We start from the raw sequence: 20,993 nt of genomic DNA, 5'->3' as shown, positions 1-20,993 counted from the left end.
AGATTTCTACCTTATCATTTCAGGGCATGGATGTCCTACCAAAAGGCAAGCAATTGAATGCCCTTAACATCAATCATTGTCCATCACTTTCAACATTATAAAACATTGATCAAAAGGAAATTCACATTCTTCTTAATGCCAATTGGATGAGCAGTCCATCTTGTGGTATCAATTTAACTTGTATTTACATACTAAATAATATGCGCGCTTGGAGGCAAAGCCCCTAGTTCTGGTTGCAATGCTCAAAAAACACCTCTTACTCTCTCTTTCTGGTCATCCACCCTGCTAGATTTATCCCATACACCCAAACCTCTTATTCTCCTAGAGGATTTCTAATGTTGATCCTTATACATGCAGATTTATGGGATTAGTTTTGCATTTTTTTAAAAAAAAAATTTAGTAGAAAAGGATTCGAATTCTACTCTTTAGTAGGAGATGATGTCGTGTACCAATCAATAATCTAAATACTCAGATGCGAGTTTTGCATTTTGTTTCTGGATTTCCTTCAATGATTCCATTTCCAGGTTACACTGGAAATATGTGGAAAATGGAAATAAAAGGTTATAAGGGGTTGTCAGTAGATACAACTCAAGTCCTACTTACCCATTGTCATAAAGTGCAGGTCCGGGAACCCGACCACTAGATGTGGAGTGATTTGGGAGTCGCCACCAATCTTTTTTTGTTAGGTGTGATTGGCCACCTAATTTTGTCCTACTCAACGAAATCCTAAATTAATTTTAGGTCCATCAAAAGAACGATAAACTGGTCTACATACCCTTTAGATTTGGGTTTGGGAGTACGGTTACGCACGAGGAAGGATTAGCACCCCCATGACGTCCATTCCACAAATGGTACCATTTAATCATATATTATCCTAACCCATTAATTTTATTATTATGTTTCCTTAATTGTTATTTATTTATTTCATATTTTATTAGATTTTAATTTTTTTTGGTACATATAATTTCATAAAATGAAACCCAAAGGCCAATTGTTATGCATTTATATAACACCTTAAATATTGTAACATTAACTCTAAAAATCATGAATTACATAAGAAGAAAATTAATAAATAGTGTGTAGCAATTGAAAAAGTTCACAAATGATATTAATTCACCTTTACTTGGATATATTTATTCAATCTCTGTCATTTTAAACGATCATATAATTCATTCTTCGATACAAATAAAGTTAATATTGTTGATAGGGAAAGAAGGTACGGAACCCATATCCTTAAATTTCCTAAAGATAAACGTGATCCATACTGAAATTGATATCTATGGCGGAGGCCACCCCATGAAGATTTCTACCTTATCATTTCAGGGCATGGATGTCCTACCAAAAGGCAAGCAATTGAATGCCCTTAACATCAATCATTGTCCATCACTTTCAACATTATAAAACATTGATCAAAAGGAAATTCACATTCTTCTTAATGCCAATTGGATGAGTAGTCCATCTTGTGGTATCAATTTAACTTGTATTTACATACTAAACAATATGCGTGCTTGGAGGCAAAGCCCCTAGTTCTGGTTGCAATGCTCAAAAAACACCTCTTACTCTCTTTTTCTGGTCATCCACCTTGCTAGATTTATCCCATACACCCAAACCTCTTATTCTCTTAGAGGATTTCTAATGTTGATCCTTATACATGCAGATTTATGGGATTAGTTTTGCATTTTTTTTAAAAAAAAATTTAGTAGAAGAGGATTCGAATTCTACTCTTTAGTAGGAGATGATGTCGTGTACCAATCAATAATCTAAATACTCAGATGCGAGTTTTGCATTTTGTTTCTAGATTTCCTTCAATGATTCCATTTCCAGGTTACACTAGAAAGATGTGGAAAATGGAAATAAAAGGTTATAAGGGGTTGTCAGTAGATACAACTCAAGTCCTACTTACCCATTGTCATAACTTGCGAGTCCGGGAACCCGACCGCTAGACGTGGAGTGATTTGGGAGTCGCTACCAATCTTTTTTTGTTAGGTGTGATTGGCCACCTGATTTTGTCCTACTCAATGAAATCCTAAATTAATTTTAGGTCCATCACAAAAACGATAAATTGGTCTACATACCCTTTAGATTTGGGTTCGGGAGTACGGTTACGCACGAGGAAGGATTAGCAACCCCGTGACGCCCATTCCACAAACGGTACCATTTAATCATATATTATTCTAACCCATTAATTTTATTCTTATGTTTCCTTAATTGTTATTTATTTATTTAATCTTTTATTAGAATATTTTATTTCATTTTTTACGGGTTTAACATGCACATGATGTAATTGTGAAATGCGTGGCATAAAATCGGGATAATGCCAAACGAAAATCTTTTATTGAGTGTACTTTTCGAATTCGCCCATCGTATTTGTGGGATTCGAAAGTATTCTCTTACCTAGGGAAATACCTTAGCAACTCGCCTTCGCAAGTTTACTTGGTAGATCCCATCATCGGGATAGTCGTTTATGAGTAAAAAATAATGTTTTCATGAATGCAAATCCTAATACGGGGTAAAAGCCTTTTATTAAAGATATTTCTTCGAACCCTCTCATCGTACTGGTGGAGTTCGGAGGTATCTTTTCACCTAGGGAGTTTACCAATGAAACTTGCCTTCGCAAGCTTTCTCGAAAAGTCTCATCATCAGGATTTATACCCGTATACAGAATATATTTATATACTATGACATTTAACAATGCAACGATGATACGTGATGCACTCGTACACTCTGTAGTAACGTGCGGGTCCGGGAACCCGACCGCTAGACGTGAATGTGAAAACTCACTAAAAAATTAAACTAGGAGTCGCCACCAATCTTTTTTTTTACTAGGTGCGATTGGCCACCTATTGACTCGATTCTAATCGATGCAAACTTAAATTAATTTTAAACCCACCGAAAAGAACCTTAAACCGGTCTACAATTTTCTGAATCTAGGTTCGGGAGTACGGTTACGCCCGGGGAAAGATTAACACCCCTCGGACGCCCGTTCCATGAACGGTACCATTTTAGATTATCCTATTGGGCTTTAATTTTTAATTTCACTAGATTTCCTTAATTATTATTTTTTTTATTTTTATCTCCTATTTAACCTAAAATGGAATGCAAATGGGTGGCGAGATGAAATGCATGGCGTGAGATAAAAATACCGGACAAATAACCTTTTATCGAGGATATTTTCCAAATTCGCCCATCATACTGGTGGGACTCGGGATATTTTCCCACCTAGGGAATTATCCGACAAACTCGCCTTTGCAAATTCGACGAATAATTCCCGTCATCGGAGTTATCGTACGTTTTCTTTTTAAAATAATATTTTTGTGCATAATGAACCTAATTCGGGCAAAAGCCTTTTATTAAAGATGGTTCTCGAGCCCTCCCATCATACTGGTGGGACCCGAGGACATCTTTTCACCTAAGAAACTTTTCGAGAAATACCCGCCTTCGCAGGATCCCCGAAAGATCCCATCATCGGGGCTTAAACTCGAAAACAAAAATATTTATATGCAATGATATGTATGATGCAATACATATATGCTATGCTAATGCAATTATCTATATTTTTTGTTATTATTAATTATTTTTATTTTATTATATATTTTATTATCATATTTCCTATTCTTATTTCTTATTATTATTATTTTTTTTATCTTTATCTTTACATTTTTTGTTCTAAGTTCTTATGTTTTCCATTTATACTTAGACAAATTGCTTATAATTCTATATTATTTTAGTGAACAAAAATTATATATTTTTTATTAAAATATTTTTTATTTTATGTATTTTTTTATATTTTTTATTATTATATATTTTTCATAAGCAACCTTTTATTCAAACCTAATACCTAAGATCTTACTTCATATGTATATTATCATTATATTTTTTTATCTTTATCTTCACATTTTTTATAGTTTATGCCACTTAATACTCAATACTTAATTTTAAATTAGTTATTTTTTATTATTTATTTATTTATTTATTTATTTAATGTCATGTATATTGTATTTTCACAAATTAATTATTTATTATATGTTTGAATTATTATTACTCTATCATTATTTTATTACTTATTATTTATCAAGTAATTTTATCAAGTAAATTTTTTTGTATAATCAAGCTCTTTATTTATTAAGGATTTCGGAGCCTTGAAATCGAGGCCCTCCCATCATACTGGTGGAGCCTTGATTCGGATTCCGAGCCTAGGGAACATAAACTCGGGATTGCGACTTCTCGCATCTCGATCGATTATCCCATCATCGGCATCAAATTGAGCAGTTATCTTATCTATATTAAATAGTTCTTTATCTTCTCCTATTTTGTTCTTTCTCCATTTATATAGAACTACCTTTTTACCTAATTTGATTTTTCCACATTTTTGTTTCATCATATTTTAATTCTAGTTCTCCCTAATTTATTTTCACTCTTATTATCTCTACATAAATTTTCATGACTATGAATCTCATAAATATGTTCCACATTTCATCTTTTCCCACGTTTATGTATTTTTAAACAAACGTTCTAAATCCAAAGATGTACATACATTATCAATCTAAATCTATTTTTATCATTAAATGTTTACTTTTCCCCATATTTACTACTTAAATAAATTCATTAATCTTTTAATAATTAAATGCTTATTTATTTCTTCATATGTATTATGCTTGGGTATTTTTTAGTTAAATAGCTATTTCTCTCGATTTATTATTATTTATTATATAAACAAATATATAGGTATATTCTTATATTTTTTATCTACTCTCACCATTTTTTTTATCATCATTTTTTCATATATCATTAAACATTCTATTTTTATCCTCCTTGATTTTTTTTGTATTTTCCTTCTTTATTATTGTTGTTTTATTTTTATTTATTATTATTTCTATTTTCTCTTAGCATCTAATCATTTTAAAAGTATTTTATCTTTTTATTTTACCTAACAACATACTATGACTAATTTATCCATCTATCAAACATTGGGCCAAAGACAACCACAAAGTCCAAATCAAAAGAAAATATTTACCTTTTATGGGCTAGAGTGGCCCACGATAACCGGATCCCTCCAGCTGATCTGCTTCCCAAAGCTTTCAGATCACTCCCAAAACGCACCGTTTCGATGTCTTGTTCAGCAGCCCTTGGTGCGCCCAAAACGACGCCGTTTGGAGGGAATAAAGCGGACTTTGGATGGGTTACTGGACGACGTCGTTTAAGCCCTCTGAACCCTAGTTATAAAAACCTCCTTTCCTTCCTTCTCTTTCATTTTCTTTTTTTTCTTTCTCTCTCTACCCGTCGGCTCTCTCTCCCTTCTCTCTATTCACTCCGACGTCGCCGGCTCTCTCTCCCTTCTCTCTATTCACTCCGACGTTGCCGGCGTCGCACCCAAGACCGGCAGCACCCCCCTATTTTACCCAAACTAGATCTCCCCTTTTTTACACTGTCACCGGTTCCCTTAAGCGACCGGATCTGCCTCCTTCTCCGTTAGCGGCGCCCAAAGTCCAATCTTTCCCTTCACCGCCAATCAGTTCACCCTCTCCCTACCTTTGTCTAAAGCCGGCGTCACAACCACCCCCAAAACCCAGGGCTTTCTCCCCCTTTTGTGCCCATATTTTCTGATTTCTTTTGGTATTGCTCGATCTCTATTTTTGATTTCTGGATTGTGGGTTTTTGTTTTGGCTGTTAGACTAGGGATTTTCTTTGCAGGTGATGCCTTGTTGCTCTCCTTTCTTTTTTTTTTTGTTGCTCGGATCCCCCTCCCCTTTATACCCGATTTCTGGGCTCTAGAGGGGGCACTCTCCATTGCCTTGTCCCCGGGCATCAGGGGGCAATTCCACTACCCTGCCAGACGTACCTCTCTCCTTTCTTTTTCATTTTTTCATTATTATTATTCTTTTTAAAATTTTATTATATATATATTTTTTACTCCGTTTTTTATTTGTAATTTAGTGTCTACACACTCGATATTTGTTTCTTATCTTTCACAAAATTTACTACTTTTCTTTGTGTGCGTATTTATTATGAACAAATATTTTACATTTACTTATTGTTTTTTGCTTCGTTATGCATTTTGCTATATAAGTGCTTATTTATTTTACTATATGAAATTTTTTTAGAACTATATATTTTTTAGATCAAGTATTTTTTATTATATGTAATTATTATTATTATTATTATTCATGCATATGTATTTTCTCTTTTTGTATTATTATGATTAACAAATTTATTGTTATCATTAATTTCTTATTTCTTTATATATATTTTTTGATTAATTGGTGATTAAGTATATATGGTTTTTTATTTGTTTAAAATTAGAAACATTAGAATTTCGAATTAGGACCCTCCCATCGTACTGGTGGAGTCTTAATCGAAATCCTTAACCTAAGGAAATTCACTCAAAATTGTGACTTCTGGCATTCTGAATGGGCATCCCATCATCAGTATTACCTGTACATTATTCTTGTGATTTATATATTTTATATCGTTTTTATTGTTATTGTTATTTATTATTATTTTCTTAATTATCATTATTATTATTATTATTTTCGTTTAATATTTTTATTAGTATTTTTTTTCTAAAACATTATGTATTTTTTTATTGATTTTTTATTTTTATTTAAACTAAGCAAATAAGCAAATTTTTAATTAAATAGAATGGATAAGCCCTAAATAATAAGTCCAAATTCACAATAAATGGGAAATGCCTCACCTTGCTTGGGCTAGGATGATGGCCCAAGTTATCTGGTCCGCATAGGAGCATCCCGAGCCTGCTTTGTTGGTCCGCTGGGCTCCCTTTCGAACGACGTAGTTTAGGTGTTGATCCCTCTTAATTCCTTACTCTACTGAAACGGCACCGTTTAGACTCTAAATCTCGATATATAAGCCCTTTTTTTTTCTTTTCTCTCATTTTCACCCTTCATTTTCTCTCTTTAGTCGGTCACCTTCTCTACCTTCTCTTTAGAAAATTTTATTCTTCTTTTTTTTTCTTTCTCTCTTTATTTCTTGGTCGCCAGATCTCTCTCCCCTCTTTCTTCTTCCCGATGTCACTCTTCTCTCTCCCTTTCCTTCACCGGCACCGTTTCTTCCTCTCTCTTTCTTCTTTTCTTTCTTTCCTTCCCTCTCTTTCTCTGTTTCTTTCTTTTTCCTTTCCTCTCTCTTTCTCTGTCGGTGTCGGTTTCCTTTCTTGTTGTCGATCCCCTTTTACCTTAGGTCGGTAAAGAGTCGACGGCCTTCCTCTCTTTCGTGCCGCCAGTTGGATCTCCCTCTCTCACCCTTTGGTGTCGCTCAAATCTGACCACCAGATCTGGGTTTGGCCGAATCGAGGCCTTTAACCCAAACTTCTCTTTTTTTATTTTTATATTTTTTATTGTGGTTAGGATAGCTGGCTGCTAGAACACTTAGGTTTTTTTTTTTTTGGTTATTGCTGTTGGATTGGATCTTTTTTCTTGTTTCTGGAAAAAAAAGTTTTGTTTTTGAATCGTTTTCTCTTTGGTTTTTCTCCCTGGTTTTTGGCTACGTTTTCTGGCTTTAAAAAAATCTCTCCCCCCTTTGTTTTGTAGGTCGTGAATCTTTAAAAGTCAAGTTGTCAAAAAATTTGGGCAACCCGATAATGGGGTTCTGGCACCAAGGAGTTGGTAGCCAAAACCCCCATCATTCATGGTGGTTGGGGGAAGGGATGGATGGGCGTACGCCCAACCATTCCTCTTTTTTTCTCATTATTTTATCTTATATTTTATATATTTTATTATTATTTTTAAATGAGTGTCTACACCCGTGTACGATGCAGTCCAGATAAACAAGTATAGCTAAGCAATAGAAAGAAGCAAAATATTGGAGCTTGGAGAGTGTTTGACTCCACTCTCAAGACTTATCCTCTTCCAAATCACCTTAAGTAGAAAGAGTTGAAAATGTTCAAACAAATAAATAAATGAAAAAAAATAATTTGCAAGTTCTAGGGAGAGCAAAACCAATTCAGATAAATTATCTACCCAAACCAAATGCGATTTGGATAAAACGGTTTGTTCTAATTGGTCCATTGGATCAATTAGTCCAAAATGTTTAGTCCAATTCGTTTTTTGATCGATTCTCGGTTTTAAAATTTTTAAACCAATCTACTCAAAAAACCAAACTAATTTTTTATATATTTATATATTAATATATAAAATATTATTATATATATTAAGAAGAATTGAGAGTAAACTTAATTAATAGTGTACTTAAAATATATTAGGGTATTATACGTATATATACAAATTATAATCATAGTAATTTAATATTAGTCATATATATTTATTTATTTATTTATAAATCTGTATTAATATGAAATTACAACTTATATATTTTAAATGATATAAGTTATATATTAATATTATAATATATGATAGTAAATATCCTACATATTAATATATTATAATTAATACACCTTAATAATGTTTCATAACATAAAAAGTTATGAATATATATATAATTGTATAGATATGTTATATATACATATATTTAATTTATACATAAGCATTACTATCATTTATAATAGACATTATTTATATGATTACACTTAATAACTTTATTAGTTATCACGTTAGATTTTATAGCATATTGTTTATAATTAGTTATTATTTCTGCAATCTTTGATATAAAACATTTTAACATATAATTTATATCATTAATTATATATATATATAATAAAGTAATATATTATATATATACATATATTTAATTTATACATAAGCATTACTATAATTTATAATAAATTTATTTATATGATTACATTTAATAAGTTTATTAACCATCACCTTAGATTTTATACAAACTTTAATATAAAACATTTTAACATATAAGTTATATAATTAATTTCATGTATATATAATTATGGATGAAGTTTATAAGTTTTAATATTATAATTTGTAAAAAAAAAAGTGATAAAATTTTAATTCATTGGTCCACAATTGAACCAACCAAACCAATTCTATATTTGATCGGTTTGATCTTTCTTCATATTTGATCTGTTTTGATCGATTTTTTAAAATTGATTAATCTATTTAGTTTTTAGGTATAATAGACCAAACTACTCAATCTACCCATTTGCTCATCCCTACATTTAATAACACCCTTTAGACCACCTTGAAGTCTTTCACTCAATTTCCCCCCTCTCCTCTTCCTCCACACGTTTCTAAAACAGTTATTATCTGCCTTTTTACCCTACCAAAGGTCAAAAGCAAAAAAAAAAAAAAAAACACGTTGCAAACATTTCTGTATGTTACTAAAGATCAAACATGTCCTTTTCTTCATATCCAAAAGAAGAAGAGCTAGCTTAGCAACCATCCCCGCTCAGCAAGCAATGCGTATTCATTAACTCTCTACTTGGACATAATCCTATGTAGGGGTGTGCAAACAGTTAAAATGGTTAATTCGGTTTTAGACTTTTTTAAATTAAAAAAATTAAATTTTAAAAAAAAAAGACTGAATTGAAAAATATTGATAATTGAAAAATAAAAAAACCGAACTATTTTGATTAATTCAATTCAGTTACTTAAAACCAAATTTATGAAAAATATGTTAAAATTAGATATATGTTAGATATCAATTAATATTAGATTTACTTGCTTGATCTCAAATCCACATGATTCTAAGCATAATTGCTTCACATCTTAACTCAAATATAATAAAATTTAAAATTCCTTTAAAAAAAGACTTGTGTTATCAATAAAATTACCCTTCTTTATATAAGTATTTTCCACTTCGGTTAGTTTGGTTGAAATTTTTTCAATCAAAAATCGAACCGATTAAATTATTGTAACAGAACATATTTAATGAAAATAATTGAACATTGAACTAATTGAACAAAAAAATTAAACTCACTTCGATTTGGTTCAATTTTTCGATTCAATTTGAATTTAGATACCATAAACTTATCCTATCACGATCCAGAATTAAAGGTTTCAAATTATTCTCAAAAAGATAATTCGGTGTATAAGAAAACCATCATCCTTGAGATATGCTAGAGTGGTCAGTATGGTATTATAGTCAATAAAACATTTAACATGTATATTACCCCAAAAGTATAAAACTATCCTGCAAATGATTTTTTATCTGTAAATGTGGAACCACCTAACTTTATAAAAATAAAACAGAATAATTACCACATATATGTGTGAGATGTTTAAACGAAAAGAAAAAAACATTTGTAGGGCATGCTTCCACGTATGGATGATATGTTTCTAGCATTTTCGGGCATGGGAAGAAATGCCCCATGAAGCAAATAAAATTATAAAGAATAATTAAGAGGATAATTAAGCAGAACCAACAACAGCTTTAAGGGATCAAACCCATTTTTATGCCTCCATTTGGTGTCCCATTATTAAGTTAATTCAAGTATAGTTTTAATTTCTTTTTTTTTTGCTTTTTTTATCATATATATCTTTTCCCTTTTTCTCTCTTTACTACTTACTTTCCTTCCATTGCAACTTGCCTTTTACTCCAATTACATTAGCCCAATTAATTTCTACTGCGGTTTTAAAAGAATCTCATTGACAAACTTACAAATTATAGAGAGAGGGAAATGACTTCCCTCTGCCTATGACTTGTAGGCTTCTATATGTGATTTTTTAAAAAATTTACTAGGAATTAATTGCCTAATGCAATTGGAGTAAAAGGCGCGTTGTAATTGAAAAATAATGGGTCGTGAAAGAGAAAGATGGAAGAGATATGAAAGTGAGAGAGGAAAAAATTAAAACCAAATATGTTTTAATCAAATAATTAAAAATAAACACGTGGTATAAATCTAAACACGGGGTACAAACAAAAGGCAGGGGATTTGGGTTCCACCTTTAAGAGATGCCAAAGACAAAACCACCATGATTGGTCCCAAAAAACATGTTAAGTATGAAATTCATGATCCGTCGTTGTCAAGATATAAAAGAGAAAACTACTATAATTAATGTATGGCCTTGACTGTATGCAACCAAATGTGGCACGTCTCCTATCATATAATACTTTGCCCCATTTTACTTGTCTATTTTTTATTTTTATAAAATTTAAGGGGAAAAAATTTTGATTTTAATGTATTTTATATTAAAATTTTAAAATTTTTAATAAAATTTCTGCATGATTTTTTTATGCCAAAAAATAGAAAAAGAAACTTCAACATTTAGAAAAAATAAGAGAATTAAGTATTCAAAAAAATAAAAAAATAATTTTGAAACATCTAAAAAAATTAAATAAAGAAAATGAGAGGAAATGAGTAATATATATATATATATATATATATATATATATATATATTCTCTTTTTAATGATTTTGTCAATTAAGTTTAGCTCATGTAAGAAAATTCTTCCCCTAGGATAATCATAATTCTGATGTTCGTCTGCTGCAAGTAACACTAATTCAAGCACATCCAATGGATAAGCCTTTTTTTGAGTTGGGAAATATATCAGTGCATGCAACTTTTCAACGCTTTTCACTTGTACGTACTTGGTTCCTGACCTGGTATTCCTCTTGTTCGGTTTCGTCAATAACCATCGGCCATGCTTGGCTAAGCCTAGGACTGACATCCCTTTTAATGGTTTTGTCAATTAAGTTTAGCGCAGGCAAGAAATATCCTCTTCCAGAATAATCATATATAGCTTTGGCGTTTCTCTGCTGAAGAAATATTCAAGCTCATATTCCATGGCTAACCTTTTTCGATTTGGGAAGTACAATCCAACTTTTCAACGCCTTTCAGCTGTCTACTTGCTTCCTAACTTTCTACCTCCCCCTAGTTTCGTCTATAAATATCGCCATGCTTCGCTATGATTTTATAGGAAACTTGGTTGTCTAAAATAGCCATGGCATTTTTTGTGTCCTCAATCAAGAGCATGCTGTACCGTTTCATCCATGAAGACTTCCATGAAGCTGTCTCTAAGATGACTATACTCGATGCTTTTCTCTTCCTCGTAAAATCAATTCCTTGCTCCTCATGTCCTTACTAATTATACATTAATTTAATTATAGTTTTTCTTGTATATTAAATTCAAAACTCTTGCTTAATTAACATTTTTTTTTTGTTTTGAGAAGATTGTCCACTCGGTTGATAAGTTGGGCATATGGCATCGGTTACCAGTATTCTTAGGTCTATTTTATCTGGCAATTCGTCGGCATCTTCACCAGGAGTACAATTTGTTCAACGTTGGTAAATCTCCCTCCGGTGTGCGGTTTAATCCCGGTGATTATCCTTACAGAACAGCTGATGGAAGATATAATGAACCGTTCAATGAAGCAGCAGGCAGCCAAGGAAGCTTCTTTGGCAGGAACATTCTGCCTGTTGATCAAAAAGATAAGGTATAATTAATCCCTGTTTTTGGTTGTCATGTTATGGGGGGTTCTGCATGTTGTGGTGTTCGGAAATGCAGGTCCTTGATGCAACCGACTGCCATGGCTGATCTCAGTGTGTTGGTGGTTCAGAGCAGTTTGCATCAACTAACTAAGCATACGGTTTATCCTTTCAGACCTGTAAAGTTTAACGCGGTACTACCTTACGCAGGCTAAGCAACTTTACCGAACTAAGCATAGGGTTTATATATCCTTTTAGTTTTTCTTTTTTGTCTTTTTATTACATATGAGGAAGTTTAGGGAAAACAGTTGCATAAGCCAAAGTTGTTCTATATGGTGTGTGGCGTATGCTAGCTTGCTGTATTGCTCTTTGTCTTTCTGGTGTTGTTTCCTGTTTTTGGAGGCTTACTGCTGTTGGGTCCCCTTGCGTATCTACACACAAAAACAAAAAAAAAATTGTTGGTGATTTAGAACCTGTTTAACTTGACTTTTTTTTAACTTAAAAATTATTATGAAGTTCTTATGAAAAATAATAATTTTTAAAATTAAATTAAAATTGTTTGATAAATTTTTTTTTATAAGTTTTTTTTATAAGTTATAATTTCGGTAAAAATTATCATAAAAAGTATTTCTTTTTTTAGAGGGTAATATTGTAATTATATTTAATAGATGAGGATATTTTTTAAATAAAAATAAAAATTCTCTTGCATTTTTAAAAGAAGAGAAGAAAAAGCTTTTTCAAAAGTTCTTTTTCTCAAAATTTTATTTTTTAAAAAAAAAATTACTTTTTTTAAAAGCTTTTCAAAATTTAAGAGGTAGATAAGCTGAAAAAAAGTCAGGCCAAAAAAGCACTTAATATTGAAGCTTATGACTTTATCAAATAAAAAATACTGTATTCTTTTTTTTGAAATTGAGGAAAAAAAATTCAAACCTTACTCTTTGAATAGAAATATCATGCACTAATTAATAAATTAAATAATCAGATATGAAAATACTATATTTATATCACATTAAATTTACATATAATATTCTTTTTTTTGGGTGCATATAATATTCTTTTTATTCATTAATTATCCTTAATTTGATATTATAATAATGATAAAACTATGTGTAGTTAATGAAGCCAGATCCAATGGTTGTTGCCACAAAACTGTTGGCACGAAGACAATACAAAGACACTGACAAGCAATTCAACATGATAGCGGCCTCTTGGATCCAGTTTATGATCCATGATTGGGTCGACCACCTGGAGGACACCAACCAGGTTAAGTATAACTATCCACAAATTCTATACATTCTTACACAAATTAATGCATAACTTACTTCTTGTACAAACTTATTGCAGATTGAGTTGATTGCACCTAAAGCAGTTGCTAGTAAATGCCCCCTCAGTTCTTTCAAATTTTACGAGACAAAGTGGTTTCCAACTTGTTCCTATGAGATCAAAACTGGCACCAAAAACATCCGTACACCTTGGTGGTAAGAACATACATATGGAGTGTAAATTGGCTTGAGCTTACCATGTATCTGGGTGTTTGTGAACCGAAACATTAATGATCATATGTCGACCTACGCCTGAAGATTTATAGCATGCATTTACATGAATTGTAGGGATGGAAGTGCTATATATGGTAGCAATGCGGAAAGGTTACAAAAGGTAAGGACTTTCAAAGATGGAAAGTTAAAGATCTCAGAATCTGGGCTACTTGTACATGACGAGGATGGGATTCCCATAGCGGGAGATGTTCGGAACAACTGGGCTGGTGTCTCTACATTGCAGGCCCTATTCATTAAAGAGCACAATGCAGTCTGCGATGCCCTCAAGGTATTCAATCTTTGCAAATTGCTTGGTTAATAGATTATTGAATTGATATAAAAAAAATATGATATCTCTAATTAGTTTATATATTTTATGGTGTATTAACTAAACATCAATTGTAATTGTCTTTGAAATACGATTAGAAGGAATATCCCGACTTAAATGATGAAGAATTATACCGTCATGCAAGGCTGGTAACTTCTGCTGTGATTGCAAAGATCCATACTATTGACTGGACTGTGGAGCTTCTGAAAACTGATATGTTGCTTGCAGGGATGCGTGCTAACTGGTATATATCTGACGAAGCCTTTGTTTTGTTCTTCTTTTTTGACTCAATGAAGATCATTTGGCAGATATTTCAAACTGATTAAAACTCAAATCACTTTGCTTCTTTACTTGTTATAACGAAGAGTCAAGCTTTAAGGTTTAACGTATCATTTGCATTTAATATATCACAGGTATGGCCTACTGGGAAAGAAATTCAAAGACACATTTGGGCATGTTGGGAACGCCTCGTTGGGAGGTTTGGTTGGTCAAAGAAAGCCTGTTAATCATGGTGTTCCTTACTCTTTGACTGAGGAGTTTGTCAGCGTCTATCGAATGCACCCGCTTCTACCAGATTTTCTCCATCTAAGGAACATCAACGTCCCACCAGGGCCCAATAAATCTCCACCTTTGCTTGAGAAGTATGGTGTTCTTTCAGGCTGCTTCTTTTGTGCCTTATTGACTAGAGAGACATATCTCATTATGTTAAACCTGTATTAGTACAGCCTAGTCAGATGAGACATAAAAAAACAATATTGCCTTTCCCATGGCTTTTCTTGTAAATTTTTATCATGCCTTATATGTGTTATTCGGCCTAACTTTGTTTTTTGCATTTGTAAATGCAGGGTTCCCATGCCAGATTTGGTAGGCCATGAAGGCGAAAAGACTTTATCACAAATTGGATTCACCAGGCAAATAGTTTCAATGGGGCATCAGGCTTGCGGTGCACTAGAGCTTTGGAACTATCCTTCCTGGCTTCGGGACCTTGTGCCGCAAGATGTTGACGGTAAAGACAGGCCTGACCATGTGGACTTGGCAGCTCTTGAAAGTGAGTTTTCACTTTTCACTTGCATTCAGTGAAATTACTGACAAGAATGACGTGAAGTTTGATTTATTTTGATATCACTGATGCAGTTTATAGGGACAGGGAGAGAAAAGTGGCACGGTATAACCAATTCCGCAGGGCTCTGCTTTTGATACCAATCAATAGATGGGAAGATCTGACAGATGATAAAGAGGCCATTGAAACTCTTGAGGAGGTTTATGGTGATGACGTTGAAGCGCTGGACTTGATGGTGGGCCTCATGGCAGAGAAGAAGATCAAGGGTTTTGCCATCAGTGAGACAGCTTTCATCATATTTCTACTGATGGCAACCAGGTAAATCAACCAAAAATTTAGTTATTTTCCACCTCCAATTAGCCTGAGTTTAAGAAAGAAATTATTTTATAAGCTCTTCTTATCATATCAGTCGTAAGCCGAACAAATTCAAATGAATAATGCTATTAAATCAATCATGTTAGTGATAATGAAATGGGGTTTTGAATCTTGAATTGGGTGACGCAGGAGGCTTGAAGCAGATAGGTTTTTCACGAGCAATTTCAACGAGGAGACATACACAAAGAAGGGATTTGAATGGGTGAACTCTACAGAGAGCTTGAAAGATGTGCTAGAGCGTCATTACCCAGATATTACAAAGAAATGGATCAACGCCAGCTCCACCAGTGCATTCTCTGTCTGGGACTCACCTCCCAGTGCTCACAGTTGCATCCCTCTCTATCTTCGCCTTCCCTCTTGAAGCTCAGCAACTATAAAACAAAAACTCACCCTGTAATTCGTATTGGAGCTATTCCATCAGTGTTTTAATGTAAGACATCAACTTCTCCATGCTGTAATCTACAATAACATTGTTTGTGTTTTTTCCTTCTGTATTGCTATGTATCAATAAAATTCCAATGGTTCTTGTACTAAACAATGGTAATATTTGATCAAGTCATAAATTTCACTTCAATTCAATCCCAAAGGTTTGATTTTCCTGGCTGTGGGATGTGGATGTAGCCCATGAAAGGGTTGGACCTGCCGCAATTCCAATTCAGACCTACTGTTTTAGAGGCCTGCAAGGCTGCAGCGGTAGTCCACATTTTGGGCAAGTTTCTTTTTGTAGTTTATTATAGATTATACCAAAAAATTAAATAATTAAGCCAAATGCATCATAAAAAATGAAATTTCAGCCAACAAACTTGACTGGACCTAATTTCAATAGTTGTTTTATTAAATATTCTGAGATTTATTGTATATGAAGAGAAAAGAATATTACAATTATTGTGTTTAATTTGTAACTTTTATTGTATATCTGTAATATGCTAATATTATATAATTTCTTTTTTCATAAAAGTATGTCTAGTCCAAATTCAATATCTTCAGTTTTGTTTTTTTTTTTGTAATTAACATTTAACAGGCTTGAACAAGAGTTTATATTATATATATATATATATTACTAGTCAAATTATGTAATTAGTTCTTATACTTTATTAAACTGGTAGATTTAATTTTTGCACAATAATTTATATAAATTAAATTTTTATAGTTTTTAAAATTAACATTGTCAATCCAATGCATTAAAAAATTTCTGTTTTTTGTATAAATATGAAATTTGGTTGTATTGACGTGATATTTTCTTATTAATGTGATATTGAATCTATTGACACGACAATAATGATGTAACATTTCACGAATAATGCACTAATAGTGCAATATAACTTAATTAAATAATGATATAAATTTTATAATTAGAGATTGAGAATTATCCAATATAAGCTAATGGTTTTAAATGGAATTGAAAAAGAAACAGATCAAGAGTACGATTTAAGAAAAGAGTGTCACGAGATAAAAAAAGAATTGAATTTTTGTGCTTTATAATTTAAAGTAATGAAAAAATATTTTGAAATAGATTAAAAATGTTGCATCGTAATAAACACATCATCATATTTAATATCACATTAACAACAAAATACCATATCATCATAAATAACAAAAAAAATTTTAACATTATTAACAATAGGATTAATATTGTCAATTTTAGAAAGCAAAAAGATTCAACTTTTACAAATTATTGTATAAGAACTAAATCTACCAATTTACTATAATACAGAAACTAATTGGATAATTTAACCTACTATTACCAAAATTACCTATCAATAATACTTCTAGGAAATATAAATAAATTGTAATTTAAATTTAAATACTACTATCTAAATATAATGAATCTAACATACATACCATTATTAGTTAAAATAACCAAAACTACATCAGCATTGAAATTGGTTTTTCTTAATTTTGTTGGTTTATTTTTTCTTTAAATGTAAATATTTATTAAATTCAAATAAGACAAAAATCCAAAATTAAATTCTCCTAGAAGACAAACTAAATTTTTAATTAATTACTCCTAGTAATTAATTTCAAAAACCATATTGGAGCTTTAGCCAGAACTTCTTGACTTTATATACTTTCCCTTCCAATTTTTTAATTTCGAAAACAAAAATCTTCCAACTTAGAATTCAGTTAAAAGTGTTTAGTATAAAGCCAAAAAGGCCAAAAGGAAAATAAAAAATTAACAAGTGCAAAAAGAAAATTACTAGACCTCTTAATTTTTTTTAATTCTTTTTAATCTTCACTGTGAAATTGCCAAAGAAAATCAGACTCTTCTCTCCATAATCCCCATACAAAGTGTTCGTCTCTCTCTATTCTGTCTCTTTGAAAACACCATAAAAATCCCTTCTTGTATCACATTTTTTCTTCTTCTTTGGCCTCTACAACGGCAAATTTAATTTGGGTACCTTTCATTTCCCATGTTCTTTCTAGGGTTTTGAGTTTTTCCCCCTTTCTGGGTCACTTCAAATTCTTCTTCAAGTTCCAATTTTCATCGTCTGGGTATTCTTAGATCTCCCTTTTAAACTCTGGGTTTCTTTTATTTTTCTCAAAGTTTCAATGTCACAAGGCTTTTCAATTGAGCTTTACTTTGATCCAGCACTTGAAAACCAAGTCTTGAAAGCTTGGAATGTTTTGGCTCGTCGCCAAATCAGCACTCAGTTAATTGAAATTGAGTCAAGGCCTCACATTACTCTCTTTTCAAGCCCCTTTCTTGATCCTGCCAAGCTTGAATCTGCTGTAAAGTTTTTTGCTTCAAAGCAAGAACCTTTAGCTCTATCTTTTTCTTCAATTGGGACTTTCCCAAATGAAAAAAATGTTCTTTTTCTTGCACCAGCTCCAACAATGGCCCTCCTTCAGTTCCAGGCTCAGTTATGTGAGGCAGTTAAAAAAGAAGGGATTGAAATTGGAGAAGAGTTTAGAGCTGACGCTTGGATTCCTTATTGTGCTGTAGCTCAGGAAGTGCCAAAAACAAGAATGGCTGAGGCTTTTTGTGTGTTGAGAGAGTTGAAGATGCCTGTTTCTGGATACGCAATGGATATTGGACTGGTGGAGTTTTCACCTGTTCGCGAACATTTCTCATTTGGTCTTGGGAATTCAGTAGAGGCATGAGATTTGGAGGGGTCATTATGACAGTGTTAGTTTTTGTTTTCTGTTACAGTTTCAAAATGTGTTTACATGATGTGTTGCTAATGTAGGTTTTATAATTATTCATGAATGATGGATTCTTAGTTGCAGCTTAATGTGTTGTTTTACAGGTCAATTGTCTATCCTATCTTTTCCTTGCCTGCATTATTTGTTGAGAGCATGTTTAGCACTACATAACCCGATTCTATATTGAATGGAAATAAAAAGTGGGATTGGCTCAAACCTTTTATCTTCTCCCAGATGTCTTGATAATTTGAATTGTGGAACATGTAAAGAATCCCATTAATGTAAGGGGTTTTCAGTTGTTATTGTTGCATCTAATCTCTTGTATGTTAGTTTGACTTCTTACATTGATAAGGATACGTTTTACCATGGCATGACCAGATGCTATATTGGATGGGGAAGAAATATATTGGATTGGTTCAAACATTTTATTAATCTGTCATTTTGGTTTGAATGTCTGGAAACAAGTAATTGTATATATATTGAGTTCACCGTACATTCTGATTTAGATTTTGGAATTTATAAAGAGCAGATTGCCAAGTTTTCTGTCAATGTGATGGGTATTCATATGGCGCCGCTGCAGTGAATTTCTTGTATGTTAGTTTTGACTTTTTTAAGTGAGCAAATGGAATTTGATTATGTTATTTACCATTTGATAATCATAAAATCGAATGGTGTTTTTTACTGCCACAACTGAATGTTAAAGTATTTAACCAAATCATTAGAGATAATCCAGTATTCTACTTAGCAGTGTTCTTTGTTTCACAGACCTACTTATGTTTGTTATTCTACTAGTAAAATAGTATGAGATGTTGTTCATTGTCACCATTTTCTACACTTTTTTCCCTGCCTTATCCTTCTTTGCCTTGTGTCCTCAAATTTTGGAAATGCTTAATTTGGTAAAAGTGTTTGTCGATATAATCTTCATTAGTTTCATGCTAAGCAAATTGTTTGAGACTTCCCGCTCATATGCAATCAAATTAAGAATCCTTCTTAGTTGGCCTGGGTTGCTTAAGGGATTTCTGTTTTGATGTTTAACATTAAATAAATTGGTGATTTGACGGGGTTACATCCTCCTTACTTTCTGCGGCTTAGTTTAGAATTCTGACCTTTAGGATATTGACCGTGTCTAGATCACTTCTGTGTGAAATCAGTAAACGATTTTGTCGTTCATACACATTAGTAGTTTATTAGTTTATGTCATCACTATGATGTTTGTCAACGATAGTGTCCATATTGATAAAGCCTTCTTTTTGGCCAAATAAAGATGATAAAGCCTAATTGAAGATAATAACTAGGATATGTAGCTTTTGCAAAGGTAGGCTCCTTTTTTTAAAGATTTAATGCAGGATCATTCTAATCTTGTTCAGTGTTTATCATATTTAGTTTAGATTGGATTTTAACTTACAGTGTGGAGTGGTAATGCTCTGGCTAGTTGGCTACACACATGTGCCTGACGAAGTGTGGCACTTTGAGGCAGGATCCTGTACCACGCATCTGTATGTTGACTGCTGCCATTAACACACTCTTAGTGGAAGTATTCAGATAGTGTGAAGCCACCTACAGAGTGATGCGACTTGCTATAGATATTGTGTGGTAGTTTTAACCTTTTTTCTTGAAAGCAGGATTTCCGCTCTCACTAGGTTAATGCACACTTTTAACAAAAGCATGGTGGAATTTACTCCTGAAAAAACATACAAGTCTTAGAACTAATTTTCTGTATCTGATTGTATGGTTATCATTGTGTTTGTGTTATGCAAGTAATCAATTTACCACCATGCTTGCTGTATTTAGATAACCATTTTGGAGCCTAACTGTCTGATCTGCAGATTGTAGTTCCATCCCATCCTGAAGTGTTCTCGGGTTTTCACAAGAACTAGAATCAAGCCTCTTACATTTACTTTCCATCCAAGAGAAAAAAAAGTTCTTGCTTAATTCCTCTAAACTTGTCTTAGCATTTATCGAGGATACCCTTGTTTCATTGCAAGATTTATGTTCCGCATTTTCATGATTGAAACAATTATTCGAGTTTTCCTTTTTCTTTTCTTCTCCTGGAATTGTTTTGTAAATTGATTCTTTTCCCACCTCATCTTGGATGAGGACCACCTGGACTTTTTTTCTTTTGTTTTTGGGGGCGTCTGTTATCCTCATTTTCAAGTTCCTCTCCTGTCTTGTCTAAATGATTCTGAAATAAATAATACCCCACCACGTTTGCACATGAGTTACCAGAAGTTTTGTCATTGGATACTAACATTTCCAGG

The 20,993-nt window shown here is 32.4% G+C and overlaps 2 protein-coding genes across 5 annotated transcripts; both read left to right on the top strand.

Moving 5' to 3' along the window:
• The first annotated feature begins 11,291 nt into the window (after nucleotides 1–11,291).
• On the top strand, nucleotides 11,292–16,129 carry DOX1 (Peroxidase superfamily protein). Of its 3 annotated transcripts, none has more exons than XM_007031328.3 (10): nucleotides 11,292–11,447; nucleotides 12,038–12,301; nucleotides 13,407–13,556; nucleotides 13,638–13,771; nucleotides 13,904–14,117; nucleotides 14,255–14,400; nucleotides 14,570–14,797; nucleotides 15,002–15,204; nucleotides 15,291–15,534; nucleotides 15,721–16,129. In XM_007031328.3, exons 1-10 carry the CDS (start codon nucleotides 11,382–11,384, stop codon nucleotides 15,950–15,952), a joined length of 1,881 nt encoding a protein of 626 aa, XP_007031390.3. In that variant the 5' UTR covers nucleotides 11,292–11,381; the 3' UTR covers nucleotides 15,953–16,129. The 3 variants fall into 3 exon arrangements, with proteins under 3 accessions (XP_007031390.3, XP_007031388.3, XP_088661791.1); XM_007031326.3 differs by having other exon boundaries at nucleotides 11,310–11,916; XM_088805665.1 differs by lacking the exons at nucleotides 11,292–11,447; nucleotides 12,038–12,301 and adding an exon at nucleotides 12,373–12,487.
• Nucleotides 16,130–17,818: 1,689 nt separating this feature from the next.
• Nucleotides 17,819–20,745, top strand: LOC18600712 (uncharacterized). Of its 2 annotated transcripts, none has more exons than XM_007031325.3 (2): nucleotides 17,819–18,718; nucleotides 20,562–20,745. In XM_007031325.3, the coding sequence occupies exon 1, from the start codon at nucleotides 18,142–18,144 to the stop codon at nucleotides 18,691–18,693; it is 552 nt and encodes a 183-aa protein (XP_007031387.3). In that variant the 5' UTR covers nucleotides 17,819–18,141; the 3' UTR covers nucleotides 18,694–18,718; nucleotides 20,562–20,745. The 2 variants fall into 2 exon arrangements, with proteins under 2 accessions (XP_007031387.3, XP_007031386.3); XM_007031324.3 differs by lacking the exon at nucleotides 20,562–20,745 and adding an exon at nucleotides 18,840–18,951.
• The last annotated feature ends 248 nt before the right edge of the window (nucleotides 20,746–20,993 follow it).

Source organism: Theobroma cacao, chromosome 4 (genome assembly GCF_053813885.1).
Source record: "Theobroma cacao isolate CCN51 chromosome 4, ASM5381388v1, whole genome shotgun sequence".
NCBI classification, from domain to species: domain Eukaryota; kingdom Viridiplantae; phylum Streptophyta; class Magnoliopsida; order Malvales; family Malvaceae; genus Theobroma; species Theobroma cacao.
The sequence above is the reverse complement of the archived record's forward strand: the minus strand, read 5'-3'. Positions and strand labels throughout refer to the sequence as shown.